Source organism: Pristiophorus japonicus, unplaced genomic scaffold, assembly GCF_044704955.1.
Source record: "Pristiophorus japonicus isolate sPriJap1 unplaced genomic scaffold, sPriJap1.hap1 HAP1_SCAFFOLD_725, whole genome shotgun sequence".
Taxonomy (NCBI): Eukaryota; Metazoa; Chordata; class Chondrichthyes; family Pristiophoridae; genus Pristiophorus; species Pristiophorus japonicus.
The window spans coordinates 39,369-57,835 of NW_027254640.1; the positions used below are offsets into that span (position 1 = coordinate 39,369).

Below are 18,467 nucleotides of genomic sequence, written 5' to 3' on the forward strand. Positions count from 1 at the left end.
TGAAGGCATACAGAGAGTCAGCACCCATCATGCCAACTGGGAATGTATTCCAGAGACTCTCAAATCTCTGAGAAAGGAAGAACCAGCTAACACCCAGTCCATTTCTACTCTAACATAGTTTAACTCATGTCCCCGGTCCTCCCCTCCCCAATCTGTAAAACTGGAACATACATCAATAGGAACGCTATCCAGCCCTTTAATTATTTTATAGATCCCACAGGTTACCTCCAAGTCGACACTGTCCTAAAGTAAATAGACCAAAATCCTTGAGCCTATCTGAGTAGCTGGGGTCTCTTAAGCTTAGAATCATTTCTCTGGCTCTCCTCTGGAACTTTTCCAAGGTTATCATATCACCCACCATGTGGGGGGATCAAAACTGGGCACAGTACTCTTGGTGCAGTCTGACCAACGACTTGTATAGTGTCAAAAGGTCCTTTGATTTATACTGAGTGGTTCTAATAATACAACCCAATACCTTGTTTGTTTTAGCTACAGTTTCTCTGCATTGTTCATTCACCTCAGTGATTGGAAATCTCAGCAGGTCAGGCAGCATCTGTGGAGAAGAAGCAGAGTTAACGTTTCGGGTCGATGACCCTTCGTCAGAACTGGAGAGTGTTCAGAAAGAACAGATTCATAAGCACTGAAAGGGGAAGGGATAGAAAGAACAAACATTTTCTCCCACCCCACATCCTATAAGGACTCTATTCCATTCTCCCAGTTTCTCCATCTCCGTTGCATCTGCTCTGACGATACCACCTTTCACACTAGTGCCTCTGACATAACTTCCTTTTTCCTCAACAGAGGATTCCCCTCCGCCGTGTTTAACATGGCCCTCGACTGTACCCGTTCTATTTCCTGCACCTCTGTTCTCACCCCTTTCCCTCCCTCTCAGAATCATGACAGGGTTCCCCTTGTCCTCACCTTTCACTCCACCAGCCTCCACGTTCAACGGATCATCCTCCGCCATTTCCGCCACCTCCAGCGTGATCCTACCACCAATCATATCTTCCCTCCCCTCCTCCCTCAGCATTCCGAAGGGACCGCTCCCTCCGCGACACCCTGGTCCATTCCGCAGTCACCCCCAGCAGCCCCTCCCCTTCCCACGGCACCTTTCCGTGCAAGCGCAGGAGATGCAACACCTGCCCTTCCTACTATCCAGGGCCCCAAATACTCCTCCCAGGTGAAACAGTGATTTACTTGTACTTCTTTCAATTTAGTATACTGTATTCGCTGCTCACGATGTGGTCTCCTCTACGTTGGGGAAACCAAGCATAGATTGGGTGACCGCTTTGCGGAGCACCTCTGTTCAGTCCGCAAATGTGACCTTGAGCTTCCTGTTGTCTGTCACTTTAATTCTCCGCTCCATTCCCACTCTGACCTCTCTGTCCTCGGCCTCCTACACTGTTCCAATGAAGCTCAACGCAAGCTTGAGGAACAGCACCTCATCTTTTTGTTTATGCACTTTACAGCCTTCTGGACTCAAAATAGAGTACAAAAATTTCAGAGTGTAACCACAGACAATCTTTGGCTCCCTTCCCCTCCCCCCTTAGAGCCCGTTTCTTTCTTTTTTTCTCCTTGTCTCTAATGGCAGTTGGTCATTATCCCACCATTCACATCCTATCTTGACTAATTTTTTTTTAAACTCCTGGCATTACCATTTGAATTTGGGCCATCATCCCGTTTGTCTCTCTAATCTCTCCTGTATTCCAACCTATCGCAGACCTCCCCCTTTCAGTGCTTGTTAAGAATCTGTTCTTTCCGAACACACTCCAGTTCTGACGAAGAGTCATCGACCCGAGACGTTAACTCTGCCTCCTCTCCATAGATGCTGCCTGACCTGCTGAGAATTCCAGCATTTTCTGTTTTTATTCCAGATTTCAGCATCCGCAGTATTTTGCTTTTGCAACACCAGGATCTTTTTCTATCTCAACCTCTTTCAGTATTGAGTATTGTTCCCTGTAAATGATATTCTGTGTTGGCCCTATCAACATGCATGACACTACATTTTTCTAAATTAATCGCCATTTGCCAATGTGCAGCCCACTCCCCTAGCACACCTAAATCTTTTTGGATTTGATTGCACTCATCTATTTTAGTGTCATCCGCAAACTTACTTACTATATACCCAACAATAACACACCATCTTCTTTTCCAAAGATCTCTTGGCTAATCTTATGGTCAGAGTGACTGAGCACTTGGAGAAATCTGAGCTGATTTAGAGAGAGCCAACATGGATTTGTAAAGGGTAGGTGATGTCGAACGAGTCGAATTGACTTTTTTGATGAGGAACTAACGTAGTAGACAGGGGATTGTCTATGGATTTCCACAAGGCATTCAATAAGAGGGCTGGGATATAAAGGGGAGGAAGTTTTGCAACAGCTATACAAAGTTTTGGTTAGCCCACACCTGGAGCACTGTGTACAGTTCTGGGCACCACACCTTAGAAAGGAGATATTGGCCTTGGAAAGAGTGCAGTGCAGATTCACCAGAATGTTACCAGGGCTCCAAGGGTTAGATTATGAGGAGAGATTACACAAACTAGTCATGTATTCCCTGAAATATAGAAGTTTAAGGGGCGATTTGATTGCGATTTTTGGGATTTTGAAAGGAATTGATAGGGTAGATAGAGAGAAATGTTTTCTGCTGGTGAGGATGCCGACGACAAGGGAACATGACCTTAAAATCAGAGCCAGTTCATTCAGGAGACTTCTTCATCACGCAAAGGATAGAAGCGTGGAACTCTCTCCCACAAAAAACAGTAAACGCTATTTTAATAATTTAAAATCTGAGATCAATAGATTATTGCTTGCCAAGGGTGTTAAGGGATATGGTGCCAAGGCGGGTGGATGAAGTTAGTATACAAATCATCCATGATCTCATTGAATGGCAGAACAGGCTCGAAAGGCTGAATGTTCTACTCCTGTTCCTAAGTTCCTTGTGCCTCTGTGTTTGTCCTTGTCCTCATCATGATTATCAAGAACTTGTATTAAATATGACCATTAAAAAATTGAGGGAATTTTTAAAAATCAGCTTGAGAAAAGAAAAGAAAGACTTGTATTTATATTGTGCCTTTCAGGAACTCAGGGCATCACAAATTGCTTCACGGTGTAGTCACTGCTGTAACGTAGGAAAAGCAGCAGCCAATTTGTGCTCAGCCAGTTCCTATAAACAGCAGTGAAGTAAATGACCAGATCATCTGTTTTAGATGTTGGTTGAGGGCTAAGTGTCAGTCAGCACAACGGGAGAACGCCCCTCATCTCTAAGCATGCAGTTTTTGCAAAATTAGAAAACTGGCATCTGACTGGGACGTATAGTTGAAGACTTTTTTTGTATATTTTAAATGTGTACTTTTTATTTTAGAAGTAGTATTTTAAGTGGAGGTTTGTAAAGGGTGAGGTTTATTTAACAGAATTGGTATTTGTTGGTTGCTCATTTTCTAAATTACTGTACAGCGGTGATGAAAGATTTTATTTAGCTTTTCATGTTGTTTAATGGTGGAATCCTTTTTACAGCTATGTAAATTATCTGTGTTCAGTGCTGTGATCTGAGACTTTTTTTTGAAGGCCAAAAGAAGTCCAAGAAAATGAAAAGAAATGAACAAATGCAAGACTTCAATGCACCTGTTATCGATGAATCCAAATTAACAAAAGAAGAACGGCTTGGATTATATCAGGTCGAAGAAAGGCTGCATCGAGAATTTATCTTCAGACTCAAAAAAGTAACGTAGTGGTTATTTTTATAGACTGATTTTGGTACATTCATTGGGTAAAATGTATTTTTAGCATGCTTAGAGCATTTAGATTTTGTATATGCAGGGAATTTAATCCATTTTTTTAAGTAGCGACATGATATGTGATATTGTTATTTTGGTCAAAAGATTTTGGGCTTAATTTTCCCCAAAGCATTTTTTTGGCATACTTGAAGAGTTACACCCGATTTTTTGGGGTCTAAGTACGCCAAAGAAAAAGATTCTAAGTTTCCCCGTTGGAGTTGTTCATTTTGGCGTGGCCTAACCCGACCTTTAGTTCTGTGACAAAAAGATTCGGGCTGCCATGGTAACCAGGGACACAATGCGAGCTGAAGCACACAGCCAGCTCCCAACACATTAAAAGAATTGAAAAACACTGCCAGTCCGGTCCGGTCTCTCTGTCTCTGTCTCTCTGTCTGACCGGACAGCCTTTGGGGTAAGTTGCTGCTATGTGTTTTTCAATTCTTTTAGTGTGTCCCGGGATTTCCTTGCCTGCGCCGATTTCCTTAACTGTAGGGAGGGGTTTTCAGCAGAGACCATATACGCTCGCCTAAGCAGAACTGGAGTAAGTCTCAGCTGGCCAAACTTCCCGAATTGGTATAGGTGGCTGGCTATGCACCATAAAAGAAACTGACCTAAAAAAAAATCGTAACTAACTGATTTACACTGGTGCAAATTGATTGGGGAAACTGGTTTTTCAACTTGGGCCAAAAAGAGCAGCCTGCTCCAAAAAAACGGCGCAAATCACAGGAAAATTGAGCCCTTGATATTGTTTCAAGGAGTTTCGCAATCTGTGGCCTTTCCTCTGTTCCGGTTTTATGCATGTAGATATTTTAATTTGTTATGTACATGAGCAGAAGAAAAGCAAGAATAAGAGTAAGTCATTTGGTTCAACAAAACAAACACTTTAATTGTATCATCCAAATGTATTTTGAACATCCCCAATGCTTTTAATTTTGTCTGTGCCATGCAACCTGCTAGATTGGACAAATCAAATTGGTCAGGGTAGCCGTGAGGAGGAGTTCATAGAGTGCATAAGGAACTGATTCCTTGAGCAGTATGTAACGGAACCAACCAGGGCACAGGCTATCTTAGATCTGGTCCTGTGTAATGAGACAGGATTAATAAACAATCTCCTAGTAAAGGATCCCCTCGGAATAAGTGATCATAGCATGATTGAGTTTCAAATTCAGATGGAGGGTGAGAAACTTGGATCTCTAACCAGCATACTAAGCTTAAATAAAGAAGACTATGAAGGATAGAGGGCAGAGTTGTGTAAAGTGGACTGGGAAAATAGTTTGAAGTGTAGGACAGTTGATGAACAGTGGTGTACATTTAAGGAGATATTTTACAACTCTCAAGAAAAATATATTCCAGTGAGGAGGAAAGGGTGTAAGAGAAAAGATAGCCATCCATGGCTAACTAAAGAAATAAAGGTCGCTATCCAACTAAAAACAAGAGCATACAAAGTGGCAAAAACTAGTGGGAGGACAGAAGACTGGGAAGCTTTTAAAAGCCAGCAAAGAACGACTTAAAAAAATGATTAAGAAAGGGAAGATAGACTATGAAAGTAAACTAGCACAAAATATAAAAACAAATAGCAAGAGTTTCTATAGGTATATAAAAGGGAAAGAGTGGCAAAAGTAAATGTTGGTCCCTTAGAGGACGAGACTGGAGAATTAGCAATGTGGAACATAGAGATGGCAGAAACTCTGAACAAATATTTTGTATCAGTCTTTACGTTAGAGGATACTAACAATATTCCAATGGTGGATAGTCAAGAGGCTATGGGGGGGGGGGGGGGGGAGGAACTTAACACAATCACAATCACTAAGGAGGTGGTACTCAGTAAGATAATGGGACTAAAGGCAGATAAATCCCCTGGACCTGATGGCTTGCATCCTAGGGTCTTGAGAAGTAGCGGTAGGGATTGTGGATGCATTGGTTGTAATTTACCAAAATTGTCTAGATTCTGGGGATGTCCCAGCAGATTGGAAAACTGCAAATGTAACACCTTTATTTAAAAAAGGAGGCAGACAAAAAGCAGGAAACTATAGACCAGTTAGCCTAATATCTGTGGTTGGGAAAATGTTGGAGTCCATTATTAAAGAAGCAGCAGCAGGACATTTGGAAAAGCAAAATTCGGTCAGGCAGAGTCAGCATGGAGTTAGGAAGGAGAAGTCATGTTTGACAAATTTGCTGGAGTTCTTTGAGGATGTAACGAACAGGGTAGATAAAGGGGAACCAGTTGATGTGGTGTATTTGGACTTCCAGAAGGTGCCACATAAAAGGTTACTGCACAAGATAAAAGTTCACGAGGTTGGGGGTAATATATTAGCATGGATAGAGCGTTGGCTAAGTAACAGAAAACAGAGTCGGGATAAATGGTTCAGTCTCTGGTTGGCAACCAGTAGTTAGTGGGGTGCCGCAGGGATCAGTGCTGGGACCCCTACTATTTACAATCTGTATTAATCACTTGGAAGAAGGGACTGAGTGCAACGTTGCCAAGTTTGCTGACGATACAAAGATGGGAGGAAAAGCAATGTGTGAGGAGGACACAAAATCTGCAAAAGGACATAGACAGGCTAAGTGAGTGGGCAAAAATTTGGCAGATGGAGTATAATGTTGGAAAGTGTGAGGTCATGCACTTTGGCAGTAAAAATCAAAGAGCAAGTTATTATTTAAATGGAGAAAGATTGCAAAGTGCCGCAGTACAGCGGGATCTGGGGGTACTTGTGCATGAAACACAAAAGGATAGTATGTAGGTATAGCAAGTGATCAGGAAGGCCAATAGTATCTTGGCCTTTATTGCAAAAGGATGGAATATAAAAGCAGGGAAGCCTTGCTACAGCTATACAAGGTATTGCTGAGGCCAAAACCTGGAATACTGCATGCAATTTTGGTTTCCATATTTACGAAAGGATATACTTGCTTTGGAGGCAGTTCAGAGAAGGTTCACTAGGTTGATTCCGGGGATGAGGGGTTTGACTTATGAGGAAGGATTGAGTAGGTTGGGCCTGTACTCACTGGAATTCAGAAGAATGAGACGTGATCTTATCGAAACGTACAAGATTATGAGGGGGTTTGACAAGGTGGATGCTGAGAGGATGTTTCCACTGATGGGGGAGACTAGAACTAGAGGGCATGATGTTAGAATAAGAGGCTGCCCATTTAAAACTGAGATGAGGAAAAATTTCTTCTCTTGCAGGGTTGTAAGTAGAGTTGAGTCCATGATCAGATCAGGCATGATCTTATTGAATGGCGGAGCAGGCTCGAGGGGCCGAATGGCCGCCTCCTGTTCCTATTTCTTATGGTCTTATTATTTCAACCATTTAACATTCCTCAAGTAAAATTCTTCCTGATAGTTGTTTTAAATTTAATTTGCATTATATTTCATTTATTTCCCAGTTTGATGTAATATTCTAGGTTTAATTTATTTAGCTGTACCTTTCAATGTTTTATATAGTTACTAAGAGGGACCACAGCTATAATCTTACTGGACTGTAAACTTGAGCTCTAATCTTCGTCCATAGCTCATCAAATTACATTTGTGATCAGTCTTGTTGCTTTTCTCTTATTACCTTTCGAATGCTTTATTGTTGGTATGATGACCAAAACTGAACACCTTGTTGTAAGTGTAGTATGACCAGTACATTATACAGTCTGGGTATAAGTTCTGTACACATGTATTCTAATGTCCTGGCTACATATCTTAGCATCCTTTTAGCTTTTTTTGGCTTTCCCAAATTATCTAAACATTATAAGTAATGTAAAAAGCGATGGCTGAGCAAAATTATTAAAACCAAGAATCTGTATCAAGTAACTCTCAATTGTGTGAAACATAGAAAATAGGTGCAGGAGTAGACCATTCGGCCCGTCGAGCCTGCACCACTATTCAATAAGATCATGGCTGATCATTCACCTCAGTACTCCTTTCCTGCTTTCTCTCCATACCCCTTGATCCCTTTAGCCGTAAGGGCCTTATCTAACTCCCCTTTGAATATATCCAATGAACTGGCATCAACAACTCTCTGCGGTAGGGAATTCCAAGGTTAACAACTCTCTGAGTGAAGAAATTTCTCCTCATCTCAGTCCTAAATGGCTTAGCCCTTATCCTTAGACTATGTACCCTGGTTCTGGACTTCCCCAACATCGGGAACATTCTTCCTGCATCTAACCTGTCCAGTCCCATCAGAATTTTATATGTTTCTATGAGATCCCCTCTCATCCTTCTAAACTCCAGTGAATACAGGCCCAGGCGATCCAGTCTCTCCTCATATTTCAGTCCTGCCATCCTGGGAATCAGTCTGGTGAACCTTCGCTGCACTCCCTCAATAGCAAGAACGTCCTTTCTCAGATTAGGAGACCGAAACTGAACACAATATTCCAGGTGAGGCCTCACTAAGGCCCTGTACAACTGCAGTAAGACCTCCCTGCTCCTATACTCAAATCCCCTAGCTATGAAGGCAAAATACCATTTGCCTTCTTCACCGCCTGCTGAACCTGCATGCCAGCTTTCAACGACTGATGTACCATGACACCCAGGTCTCACTGCACCTTCCCTTTTCCTAATCTGCTGCCATTCAGATAATATTCTACCTTGGTGTTTTTGCCACCAAAGAGGATAACCTCACATTTATCCACATTATACTGCATCTGCCACGCGTTTGCTCACTCACCTAACCTGTCCAAGTCATCCTGCAGTCTTTTAGCATCCTCCTCACAGCTCACACTGCCACCCAGCTTAGTGTCATCTGCAAACTTGGAGATATTACACTCAATTCCCTCATCCAAATCATTAATGTATATTGTAAATAGCTGGGGTCCCAGCACTGAGCCTTGCGGTACCCCACTAATCACTGCCTGCCATTCTGAAAAGGACCTGTTTATCCCGACTCTCTGCTTCCTGTCTGCTAACCGGTTCTCTATCCATGTCAGTACATTACCCCCAATACCATGTGCTTTAATTTTGCACACCAATCTCTTGTGTGGGACCTTGTCAAAAGCCTTTTGAAAGTCCAAATACACCACATCCACTAGATCTCCCTTGTCCACTCTACCAGTTACATCCTCAAAAAATTGTAGAAGATTTGTCAAGAAGGATTTCCCTTTCATAAATCCATGCTGACTTGGGCCGATCCCGTCACTGCTTTCCAAATGTGCTGCTATTTCATCTTTAATAATTGATTTCAACATTTTCCCCACTACTCATGTCAGGCTAACCGGTCTATAATTGCCCATTTCTCTCTCCCTCCTTTCTTAAAAAGTGGTGTTACATTAGCTACCCTCCAGTCCATAGGAACTGAGCCAGAATCGACAGACTGTTGGAAAAAGATCACCAATGCGTCCACTATTTCTAGGGCTACTTCCTTAAGTACTCTGGGATACAGACGATCAGGCCCCGGGGATTTATCGGCCTTCAATCCCATCAATTTCCCTAACACCATTTCCCGTCTAATAAGGATTTCCTTCAGTTCCTCCTTCTCACTAGACCCTCGGTCTCCTAGTATTTCCGGAAGGTTATTTGTGTCTTCCTTCGTGAAGACAAAACCAAAGTACTTGTTTAACTGGTCTGCCATTTCTTTGTTCCCCATTATAAATTCACCTGAATCTGACTGCAAGGGACCTACATTTGTTTTCACTAATCTTTTTCTCTTCACATATCTATAGAAGCTTTTGCAGTCAGTTTTTATGTTCCCAGCAAGCTTCCTCTCATACTCTATTTTCCCCCTCCTAATTAAACCCTTTATCCTCCTCTGCTGTATTATAAAATTCCCCCAGTCCTCAGGTTTGCTGCTTTTTCTGGCCAATTTATATGCCTCTTCCTTGGATTTAACACTATCCTTAATTTCCCTTGTTAGCCACGGTTGAACCATCGTCCACGTTTTATTTTTACTCCAGACAGGGATGTACAATTGTTGAAATTCATATATGTAATCTTAAAATGTTTGCCATTGCCTATCCACTGTGAACACTTTAAGTATCACTCACCAGTCTATTCCAGCCAATTCACGTCTCATACCAAAGTTACCTTTCCTTAAGTTCAAGACCCTAGTCTCTGAATTAACTGTGTCACTCTCCATCTTAATAAAGAATTCTACCATATTAATTGGGCTAACCAAACTGGTAGCAATACAGTGGAGGAGGATTTCCTGAAGTGTATTAGGGATGGTTTTCTAGACCAATATATCGAGGAACCAACTAGAGGGCTGGCCATCCTAGACTGGGTGATGTGTAATGAGAAAGGACTAATTAGCAGTCTTGTTGTGCGAGGCCCCTTGGGGAAGAGTGATCATAATATAGATTAAAGTCGCCCATAATAACTGCTGTACCTTTATTACACGCATTCCTAATTTTTTGTTTGATGCTGTCCCCAACCTTAGTACTGCTGTTTGGTGGTCTGTACGCAATTCCCACTAGCGTTATCTGCCCTTTGGTATTCCGTAGCTCCACCCATACCGATTCCACATCATCCAAGCTTATGTCCTTCCTTACTATTGCATTAATTTCCTCTTTAACCAGCAACGGCACTCCACCTCCTTTTCCTTTCTGTCTATCCTTCCTAAATGTTGAAGACTCTTGGATATTGATTTCCTAGCCCTGGTCACCCTGGAGCCATGTCTCCTTGATGCCAATTACATCATATCCGTTAACTGCTATCTGCGCAGTTAATTTGTCCACCATATTTCGAATACTCCTCGCATTGAGGCACAGAGCCTTCAGGCTTGTCTTTTTAACGCACTTTTGCTGTAATTTGGCCCTTTTTGCTTTTTCCTTGGGTTTCTCTGCCCTCCGTTTTTCCTTTTCTTCTTTCTGTCTTTTGCTTCTGTCCCCATTCTATTTCCCTCTGTCTCCCTGCATAGGTTCCCATCCCCCTGCCATATTAGTTTAACTCCTCCCCAACAGCACTAGCAAACACCCCCCCTCGGACATTGGTTCCGGTCCTGCCCAGGTGCAGACCGTCCGGTTTGTACTGATCCCACCTCACCTAGAACCGGTTCCAATGTCCCAGGAATTTGAATCCCTCCCTTCTGTACCATTTCTCAAGCCATATATTCATCTGAGCTATCCTGCGATTCCTACTCCGACTAGCACGTGGCACTGGTAGCAATCCTGAGATTACTACTTTTGAGGTCCTACTTTTTAATTTAGCTCCTAGCTCCCTAAATTCGTCTTGTAGGACCTCATCCCGTTTTTTACCTATATCGTTGGTACCTATATGCACCACGACAACTGGCTGTTCACCCTCCCTCTTCAAAATGTCCTGCACCTGCTCCGAGACATCCCTGATCCTTGCACCAGGGAGGCAACATACCATCCTGGAGTCTTGATTGCGGCTGCAGAAACATCTATCTATTCCCCTTACAATCGAATCCCTTATCACTATTGCTCTCCCACTCTTTTTCCTTCCCACCTGTGCAACAGAGCCACCCACGGTGCCATGAACTTGGCTGCTGCTGCTCTCCCCTGATGAGTCATCTCCCTCAACAGTACCCAAAGCAGTGTATCTGTTTTGCAGGGGGATGACCGCAGGGGACCCCTGCACTAGCTTCCTTGCACTGCTCTTCCTGTTGGTCACCCATCCCCTATCTGGCTGTGTACCCTTTACCTGTGGTGTGACCAGCTCACTAAACGTGCTATTCACGTCATTCTTAGCATCGTGGATGCTGTAGAGTAAATTCACCTGCAGCTCCAGTGCCGCAACACGGTCTGTCAGGTGCTGCAGGTGGATGCACTTCCCGCAAATGTAGTCGTCAGGGACACTGGAAGCGTCCTTGACTTCCCACATAGCACAGGAGGAGCAGAACACGTGTCCGAGCTGTCCTCCCATGACTTAACCCCTAGATTAACTTAATTTGGCAACAACAATGCTAAAAGGTTACTTGCTGATAAAGAAAAGAAAAAGAAAAACTACTGACCAATCACTTACCCCCTTGGCTGTGATGTCACCTTTCGATTTCTTTCTACTTTTCTGCCTCCCTGCTGCAGCTGCACCAGCTGGCCTCTTGTAGGTCTCACCACGCTGCTGCTCCGCCTCCTGGACCTCCCGCTGGCTCCCGACGCCTGTTGGGCCTCTTGTAGGCCTCACCACGCTGCCGCTCCGCCTCCTCTACATGCTGAGACCTTTTGCAATATTGCTAATTCTGCAAGAGTACCTAGCCAATAGGAATGGTTAGTACAGTGAATTTGAACACTGTTGTTTCACTTCTGGGGAACCCTTTGCTTAAAGGGCCTATGTAGAATGAGTTTGTCTATTGAACCTAGCCATTTCACAGCACAAAATACTCCATATTTGGGACTAAATGTAAATTACAATTTTTACGAGGAGATTGCAAAAACTAAATATCTGTAATAAGACAGTTTTCGAATGTGCAGAGCCTTGAGGCAGGAATAAAAATCCAACCCTCCCATTTTATGTAAAATGAAAAGGTTCAGGTGGTCCTAAATGACAATAAATTGAAGCTAAAGCAACAATTCTCACTGAGTAAAACAAATTAGGTTTTCGGATGTATTAAAAGGTCAGTATTAAGCTGAAGTAGTGAGGTAGTCCTGCCACTTTTTAAATCATTGGTGCAACTGTATACAGTTCTGGCTGTTGCATTATAAGATATTGCGGCTATTGAAAGAGGGCAATCAGAATGATTTGAGGGGATCAAGGGATCTGATTATGGTCAGTGCTGACGTAACTTAAGCATGTTCTCACTGGACATGGGGAAACTGAGGTAACATTGCTGTTTTGGGGATTCTAAAGGGACTCGATAATGTAGACCATGACGAGCTATTTCATCTTGTCCAGAACTGTAGAATCATAGGATATGGTCTGCACTCGAAGAGGGCAAATTCAAAACTAATCTGCAGAAAAATCTATGGAACAGGTTCCCTGGGTGACAGTGGAAACAGATAGTGTTGATTCACTCAAATGCAAATTAGATGGATTTCTTTCAGAAAATAGTATTTTGGGATACAGTAAATGAGTAATTAGAGAAATGGCATATTGTAAGTGTCGCATGCTGAGGAGGAACATGTGACTTTAGACCTAAAAGCTTTTCTTATCATGTCTGGGTCACCCCCAAAAAATAAGGGGGAACATTGGTCTGCCGCAGGATGAAAGCATTATAGATGGTGCCAGGATACTGGGCATCAACTCCCATGATTTTGCAGTTGTGGTCGCACGCCAGCTGGACATTGAGGGAGTGGTATCCCTTGTGACTGGTCTGTGGCGCCCTCAATGCGACATGGGTGCAGCCTATGGTGCCCTGAACCTTGGGGAAGCCTGCTATCCTGACGAATCCGGTCTGCCGCTTCAACTGCTTCTCCCTGCTCATTGGAAAGGATATGTAGTCCCTCCTCCTCTTATAAAAAGCATCAGTCACCTGACGGATGGAGCAATGCGCGGCAAATTGTGAAATGTTCGAAATGTCTGCTGTTGTAGCTTGAAAAGATCCAGTCGCATAGAAATTGCTGGCGATGGTGACCTTTGATGTGACTGAAAGTGCTGTCCTCAACCTTGTTTGAGGCTGCAGGAGATTGCATAGCTCCGTTATGACATCTTTGTGGAATCGCAGTCTCTGGACATACTGGTCATCTGTGAGCTCCATGTAGGATAACTGCAGTCTGTAGACCCTTTGACAATAGGGTCTTTGGTAACCATGTCAACGTAGGCATCTTTCTCTGACAGCTACCTCATTGCCTTCTCCCTCCTGCTCATGTTGCTCCTCAGCATCGTGGTGGTCGCAAACCTGTGGATCCTGCGGATCCTGGCTCCTCTCCATCTGCCTCGCTCTGTGATGCTGGGGGTCTGTGACCCTGACCCCCCCCCCCCCCCCCCCCTCCTGTCGGCATGCCCTTCTTGAGGTCCTTCCTGGTGCATCTCTCTATTTTGTGGTCTTGCGCCATCTCCATGGCCTTCTCCATCTTGCCGAGCCATGTCAGCTGGGTCCCTTAGCTACCTCACCATCCATTGCAGCCAGCGTGCCGCCACCTTCTGCGTGCCTCCCTGCCGCGCACAATGTGGAGGAGGCGTTCCGCTGCTAGCACTGAGCCCATTGTTTCAACCTCCTCAAGCACAACCTCCTGGAGTAACGTTCTGTCTTGCTGACTATTGAAAGACAGGCCCACTAATTTTCAAATAGGTTCTCACTGACGAAACTTTCAATGCTTGTAATGAACAAAAAATTGGCCAACAATAATGGTGGGAGCCGCACCGCATCTTCAAATGCCGCTGGAGGTCTTCATCCCACAGTGTGCACCGACCCAAAAACCTATCGTAGGCCCCAACAAGTAGCCAGAAGCCAATTTCAGGGCAATTTGCCTTCCGGGGTGGGGCCAATGCGGTGCGCACTTTGATTAAGTAGTTACAGACGCATACGCATGAGCGCAAGTGGGGGAGTAGGGCGGTGACGTACACCGTTGGAATAAACACCGAGGGCAATGCCGCGAACGTCGGACACTCCACGCCGACCCGTGGCTGCTGCTTTCAGGCAGCCACCACTCTTATCGAGAGGGCAATTTTGGCCCCTATATGTTTTTAATTCCATCAAAACCACATTTAGTTACCTTTTTAAGACTTTAAAATATTGGGGTACAAGAAAGTTTAGAGCAAACGATCCACAGAAATTATACATCAGAATGATACTGAAATATCTGCAATAATATTATGATCACTGCTGACTTTATTGGTTGACACCTTTATCTTTGAGATAATAGATTGACATCTTTTCACACTTTTAAAACTCCAGCATTTTAAATTTGTGCTGCAATTTTTTTTCAGCGTGCCAGAAGCTGCCCTGCTGCAAAGTATACCTGCAAGCTTTGTGATGTGCTGGTTGAATCTGTGTCATCTGCCTATAAGCACATAAAGGAGAAGCGACACAAAAAATGTATAAAGGTGAGTCGGTACTAAAGTTTTATATATTTTATATCTGCTGTATGTTCTGGGGTCTGTTGTTTGCAAAATGAAATTGGGAGTGAGTTACAGAACTATTTTCTTGAATTATGACTGTATGGTTCAAACTCGCCATCGCTGCACATTCTTAAAGGAAAACACCATTTTCACAATAATGTGTTATTACAGAATTAGTTACTGTAACGTAATGCTAAAGAGTTGTTATTCGAAGCCAGCAATTGTCCAAAGAGTAAAGATTTTTGACTTGTCAGTAAATTACACATAGTGGCACTGAGAAACATGGAACATGGAATGTGTCATGATGTCCAGTACAATGTTATGGTAAGAAAAAGAGCAGGAGACGAGGTGACTAGTACCACGGATAAGGCAGGAGGAGCTAAATAATAGTGTTTTTATTTCACATGGCGACTGTTTTATTTTCCCTCAATGTCTAAGATGATCATGTAAGATAAGCACCACCTTCGAGGGATATTCTGTATTCCAGAACATGCAACCAGACCATGATCTTGTTGCATTATCGTTATGGTGGCTTCTACTAAGTGTCGGAAAAGTAAAATGTTTACTTTGCTTAATTGTTAATATTGTGTTCCTAACACAGATGAAGCTGCACACAGGGAGGTTAAAGTAACAGTGACCTCAGTCTTTAATAAGACACTCCAGAGTGAGGAACAGGCCTTGGGGGCTGGCTTATATACAGTGCTCCCAAGGGATGCTGGGATCCCTTGGGACTTCAGGTGATGAGCTCCCTGGTAGCGGAACATGGGAGTACATGCTTTACAGATACACAACATCACTCCCCCACCCAAAGTCAAAGTGAAAACTATTTACAAGATGAGGCGGTCCGGAGCCTTTCTTTCCCTGGTGGACCGCCTCGGTACAAATGTCTGTTCTGGTGTGTTGGCTGTGCCCTTGCTAGGCTGTCGTGTTGTTGCCCCTGCAGGGCTGCTACGTGAGCCTGGCCTTGCTGGGCTGTTGGGCGTGATGGGTTCAATTTCCTAGTCCGACATGGTGTCGTTGATCCTTTGGGTGTGTGTTGTGGGCTCGAAAAAGGTGGTGTCTTCTGTGGGTTGTTCAGGGCAGTCTGTGAACCGCAGCCTCGTTTGGTGCTTTCTGCAAATGTATCCATTGCCCAGTTTGACTACAAACACCCTATTCCCTTCTTTAGCTATCACCGTGCCCGCGATCCACTTGGGACAATGTCAATAGTTTAGCACATACACAGGGCCATTCAGATCAATTTCCCATGACACAGTGGCGCGACCATCGTTTACATTTTGTTGCTGCCGCCTGCTCTCTACCTGATCATGCAGGTTGGGGTGAACCAGCGAGAGTCTGGTTTTGTGTCCTTTTCATGAGTAGCTCAGCTGGGGACACCCCTGTGAGCGAGTGGGGTCTCGTGCGGTAACTGAGCAGTACTCGGGACAGGCGGGTTTGGAGTGAGCCTTCTGTGACTAGTTTAAGGCTGTTTGATGGTTTGTACTGCCTGCTCTGTCTGCCCATTGGAGGCTGGTTTAAACGGGGCCCAGGTGACATGTTTGATCCCATTGCGGGTCATGAATTCTTTAAATTCGGCACTGACCAGTATGTCAGGCAGGCCGTGTGTGGCAAACATGGCCCTCAGGCTTTCAGCGGTGGAGGTGGTGGTGCTTCCCGACATTATTTCACATTCAATCCATTTTGAAAAAACATCCACCACCACCAGGAACATCTTACGGAGAAACGGGCCCGTATAGTCGACATGGATCCTCGACCATGGTCTGGAGGGCCAGGACCACAAACTTAGTGGTGCCTTTCTGGGTGCGTTGCTCAACTGAGCACACATGCTGCATTGCCATACACAGGACTCTTAAGTCAGAGTCGATACCGGGCCACCATACGTGGGATCTGGCTATCCCTTTCATCATTACTATACCCGGGTGTGTGCTGAGAAGATCCGAGATGAACGTCTCCCTGCCCTTTTTTGGTAGCACTACGCGGTTACCCCACAACAGGCAGTCTGTCTGAATGGACAGCTCGTCCTTTCGCCGCTGGAACGGCTTGATTAGCTTTTGCATTTCAACGGGGATCCTGGTGCAGCTCCCATGCAGTACACAGTTTTTTACTAGGGACAGCAGAGGATTTTGGCTGGTCCAAGTCCTAATCTGGCGGGCCGTGACAGGTGAGTTATCACTTTCAAACGCTTCCATGACCATCAACAAGTCTGTGGGCTGCGCCACCATCAACAAGTTTGCAGGCTGCGCCATTTCCAGCCCCGTGGTGGGCAATGGTAGCCGACTGAGAGCACCCGCACAGTTCTCGGTGCCTGGCCTGTGGAGGATGGTATAGTTATACGCTGATAGCGCGAGTGCCCACCTTTGTATGTGGGCTGAGGCATTAGTATTTATCCCCTTGTTTTCAGCGAACAGGGATGTGTGAGGGGATTGTGATCGGTTTCCAGCTCAAGTTTGAGGCCAAAAATGTACTGATGCATTTTCTTTACCCCGAACACACATGCTAATGCCTCTTTCTCAATCATGCTGTAGGCCCTCTCGGCCTTCGACAAGCTCCTGGAAGCATATGCGACAGGTTGCAACTTCCCCGCAACGTTAGCTTGTTGTAATACACACCCGACTTCATACGACGACGCATCACATGCTAGCACAAGTCTTTTACATGGGTTATACAGCTTGTTGGAGCATAAAATGTTTCTGGCTTTCTCAAAAGCAATTACTTGTTTTTTTTTTCCCCATACCCTGTTCTCATCTTTGCACAATAACACATGTAGAGGCTCTAAAAGGGTGCTTAACCCCGGTAGGAAGTTACCAAAATAGTTGAGTCCCAGGAACGACCGCAGCTCCGTGACGTTCTGTGGCCTGGGCGTGTTCCTGATAGCTTCTGTCTTGGCGTCTGGGACGAATGCCGTCCGCCGCGACCTTTCTCCCCAAAAATTCCACTTCTGTTGCAATGAAGACGCATTTCGATCTCTTCAGCCGCAGCCCTACGCGATCCAGTCGCTGGGGGACCTCCTCCAGGTTTTGTAGGTGCTCGGCGGTGTCCCGACCCGTGACCAATATGTCGTCCTGAAAGACTACCGTGTATGGTGCCGACTTGAGTAGGCTCTCCATGTTTCTCTGGAAGTTCGCTGCAGCCGACCGAATTCCAAACTGGCATCTGCTGTAGATGAACAGTCGCTTGTGCGTGTTGATGCAGGTGAGGCCCTTCGAAGACTCCTCCAGCTCCTGCGTCATGTAGGCCGAAGTCAGGTCGAGCTTGGTGAACGTCTTGCCTACTGCCAGCGTCGCAAATAGGTCGTCTGCCTTAGGAAGCGGGTATTGGTCCTGTAGCGAGAAACGATTAATAGTTACTTTATAATCGCCACAAATCCTGATCGTGCCATCACTTTTGAGTACTGGAACAATCGAGCTGGCCCACTCGCTGAATTCCACTAGGGAGATGATGCCCTCGCGTCGCAGCCTGTCCAGCTCAATTTCCACTCTCTCCCTCATCATGTGAGGTACCGCTCGTGCCTTGTGGTGAATGGGTCGTGCCTCTGAGACCAAGTGGATCTGCACCTTCGCCCCGGAAAAGTTTCCAATGCCTGGCTCAAAAAGGGAAGGAAATTTGTTAAGAACCTGGGTACATGAGCCCTCATCGACATGTGATTGCGCTCGGATGTCATCCCAGTTCCAGCGGATTTTGCCCAGCCAGCTCCTTCCAAACAGTGTGGGGCCATCGCCTGGGACAATCCAGAGTGGCAATTCATGCACCGTGCCCTCATAGGTGATCTTGACCATGACGCTGCCCAGGACAGTGATAAGCTCTTTGGTGTACGTT

The 18,467-nt window shown here is 44.9% G+C and overlaps 1 protein-coding gene across 1 annotated transcript in view; it reads left to right on the top strand.

Moving 5' to 3' along the window:
• Nucleotides 1-18,467, top strand: part of LOC139256444 (terminal uridylyltransferase 7-like) — a 122,130-nt gene that overhangs the window by 32,663 nt on the left and 71,000 nt on the right. The window contains exons 3-4 of the mRNA XM_070874223.1: nt 3,564-3,718; nt 14,520-14,636. Of these exons, the coding sequence (XP_070730324.1) occupies nt 3,564-3,718; nt 14,520-14,636 (272 nt within the window). The remainder of the gene's footprint in view (nt 1-3,563; nt 3,719-14,519; nt 14,637-18,467) is intronic.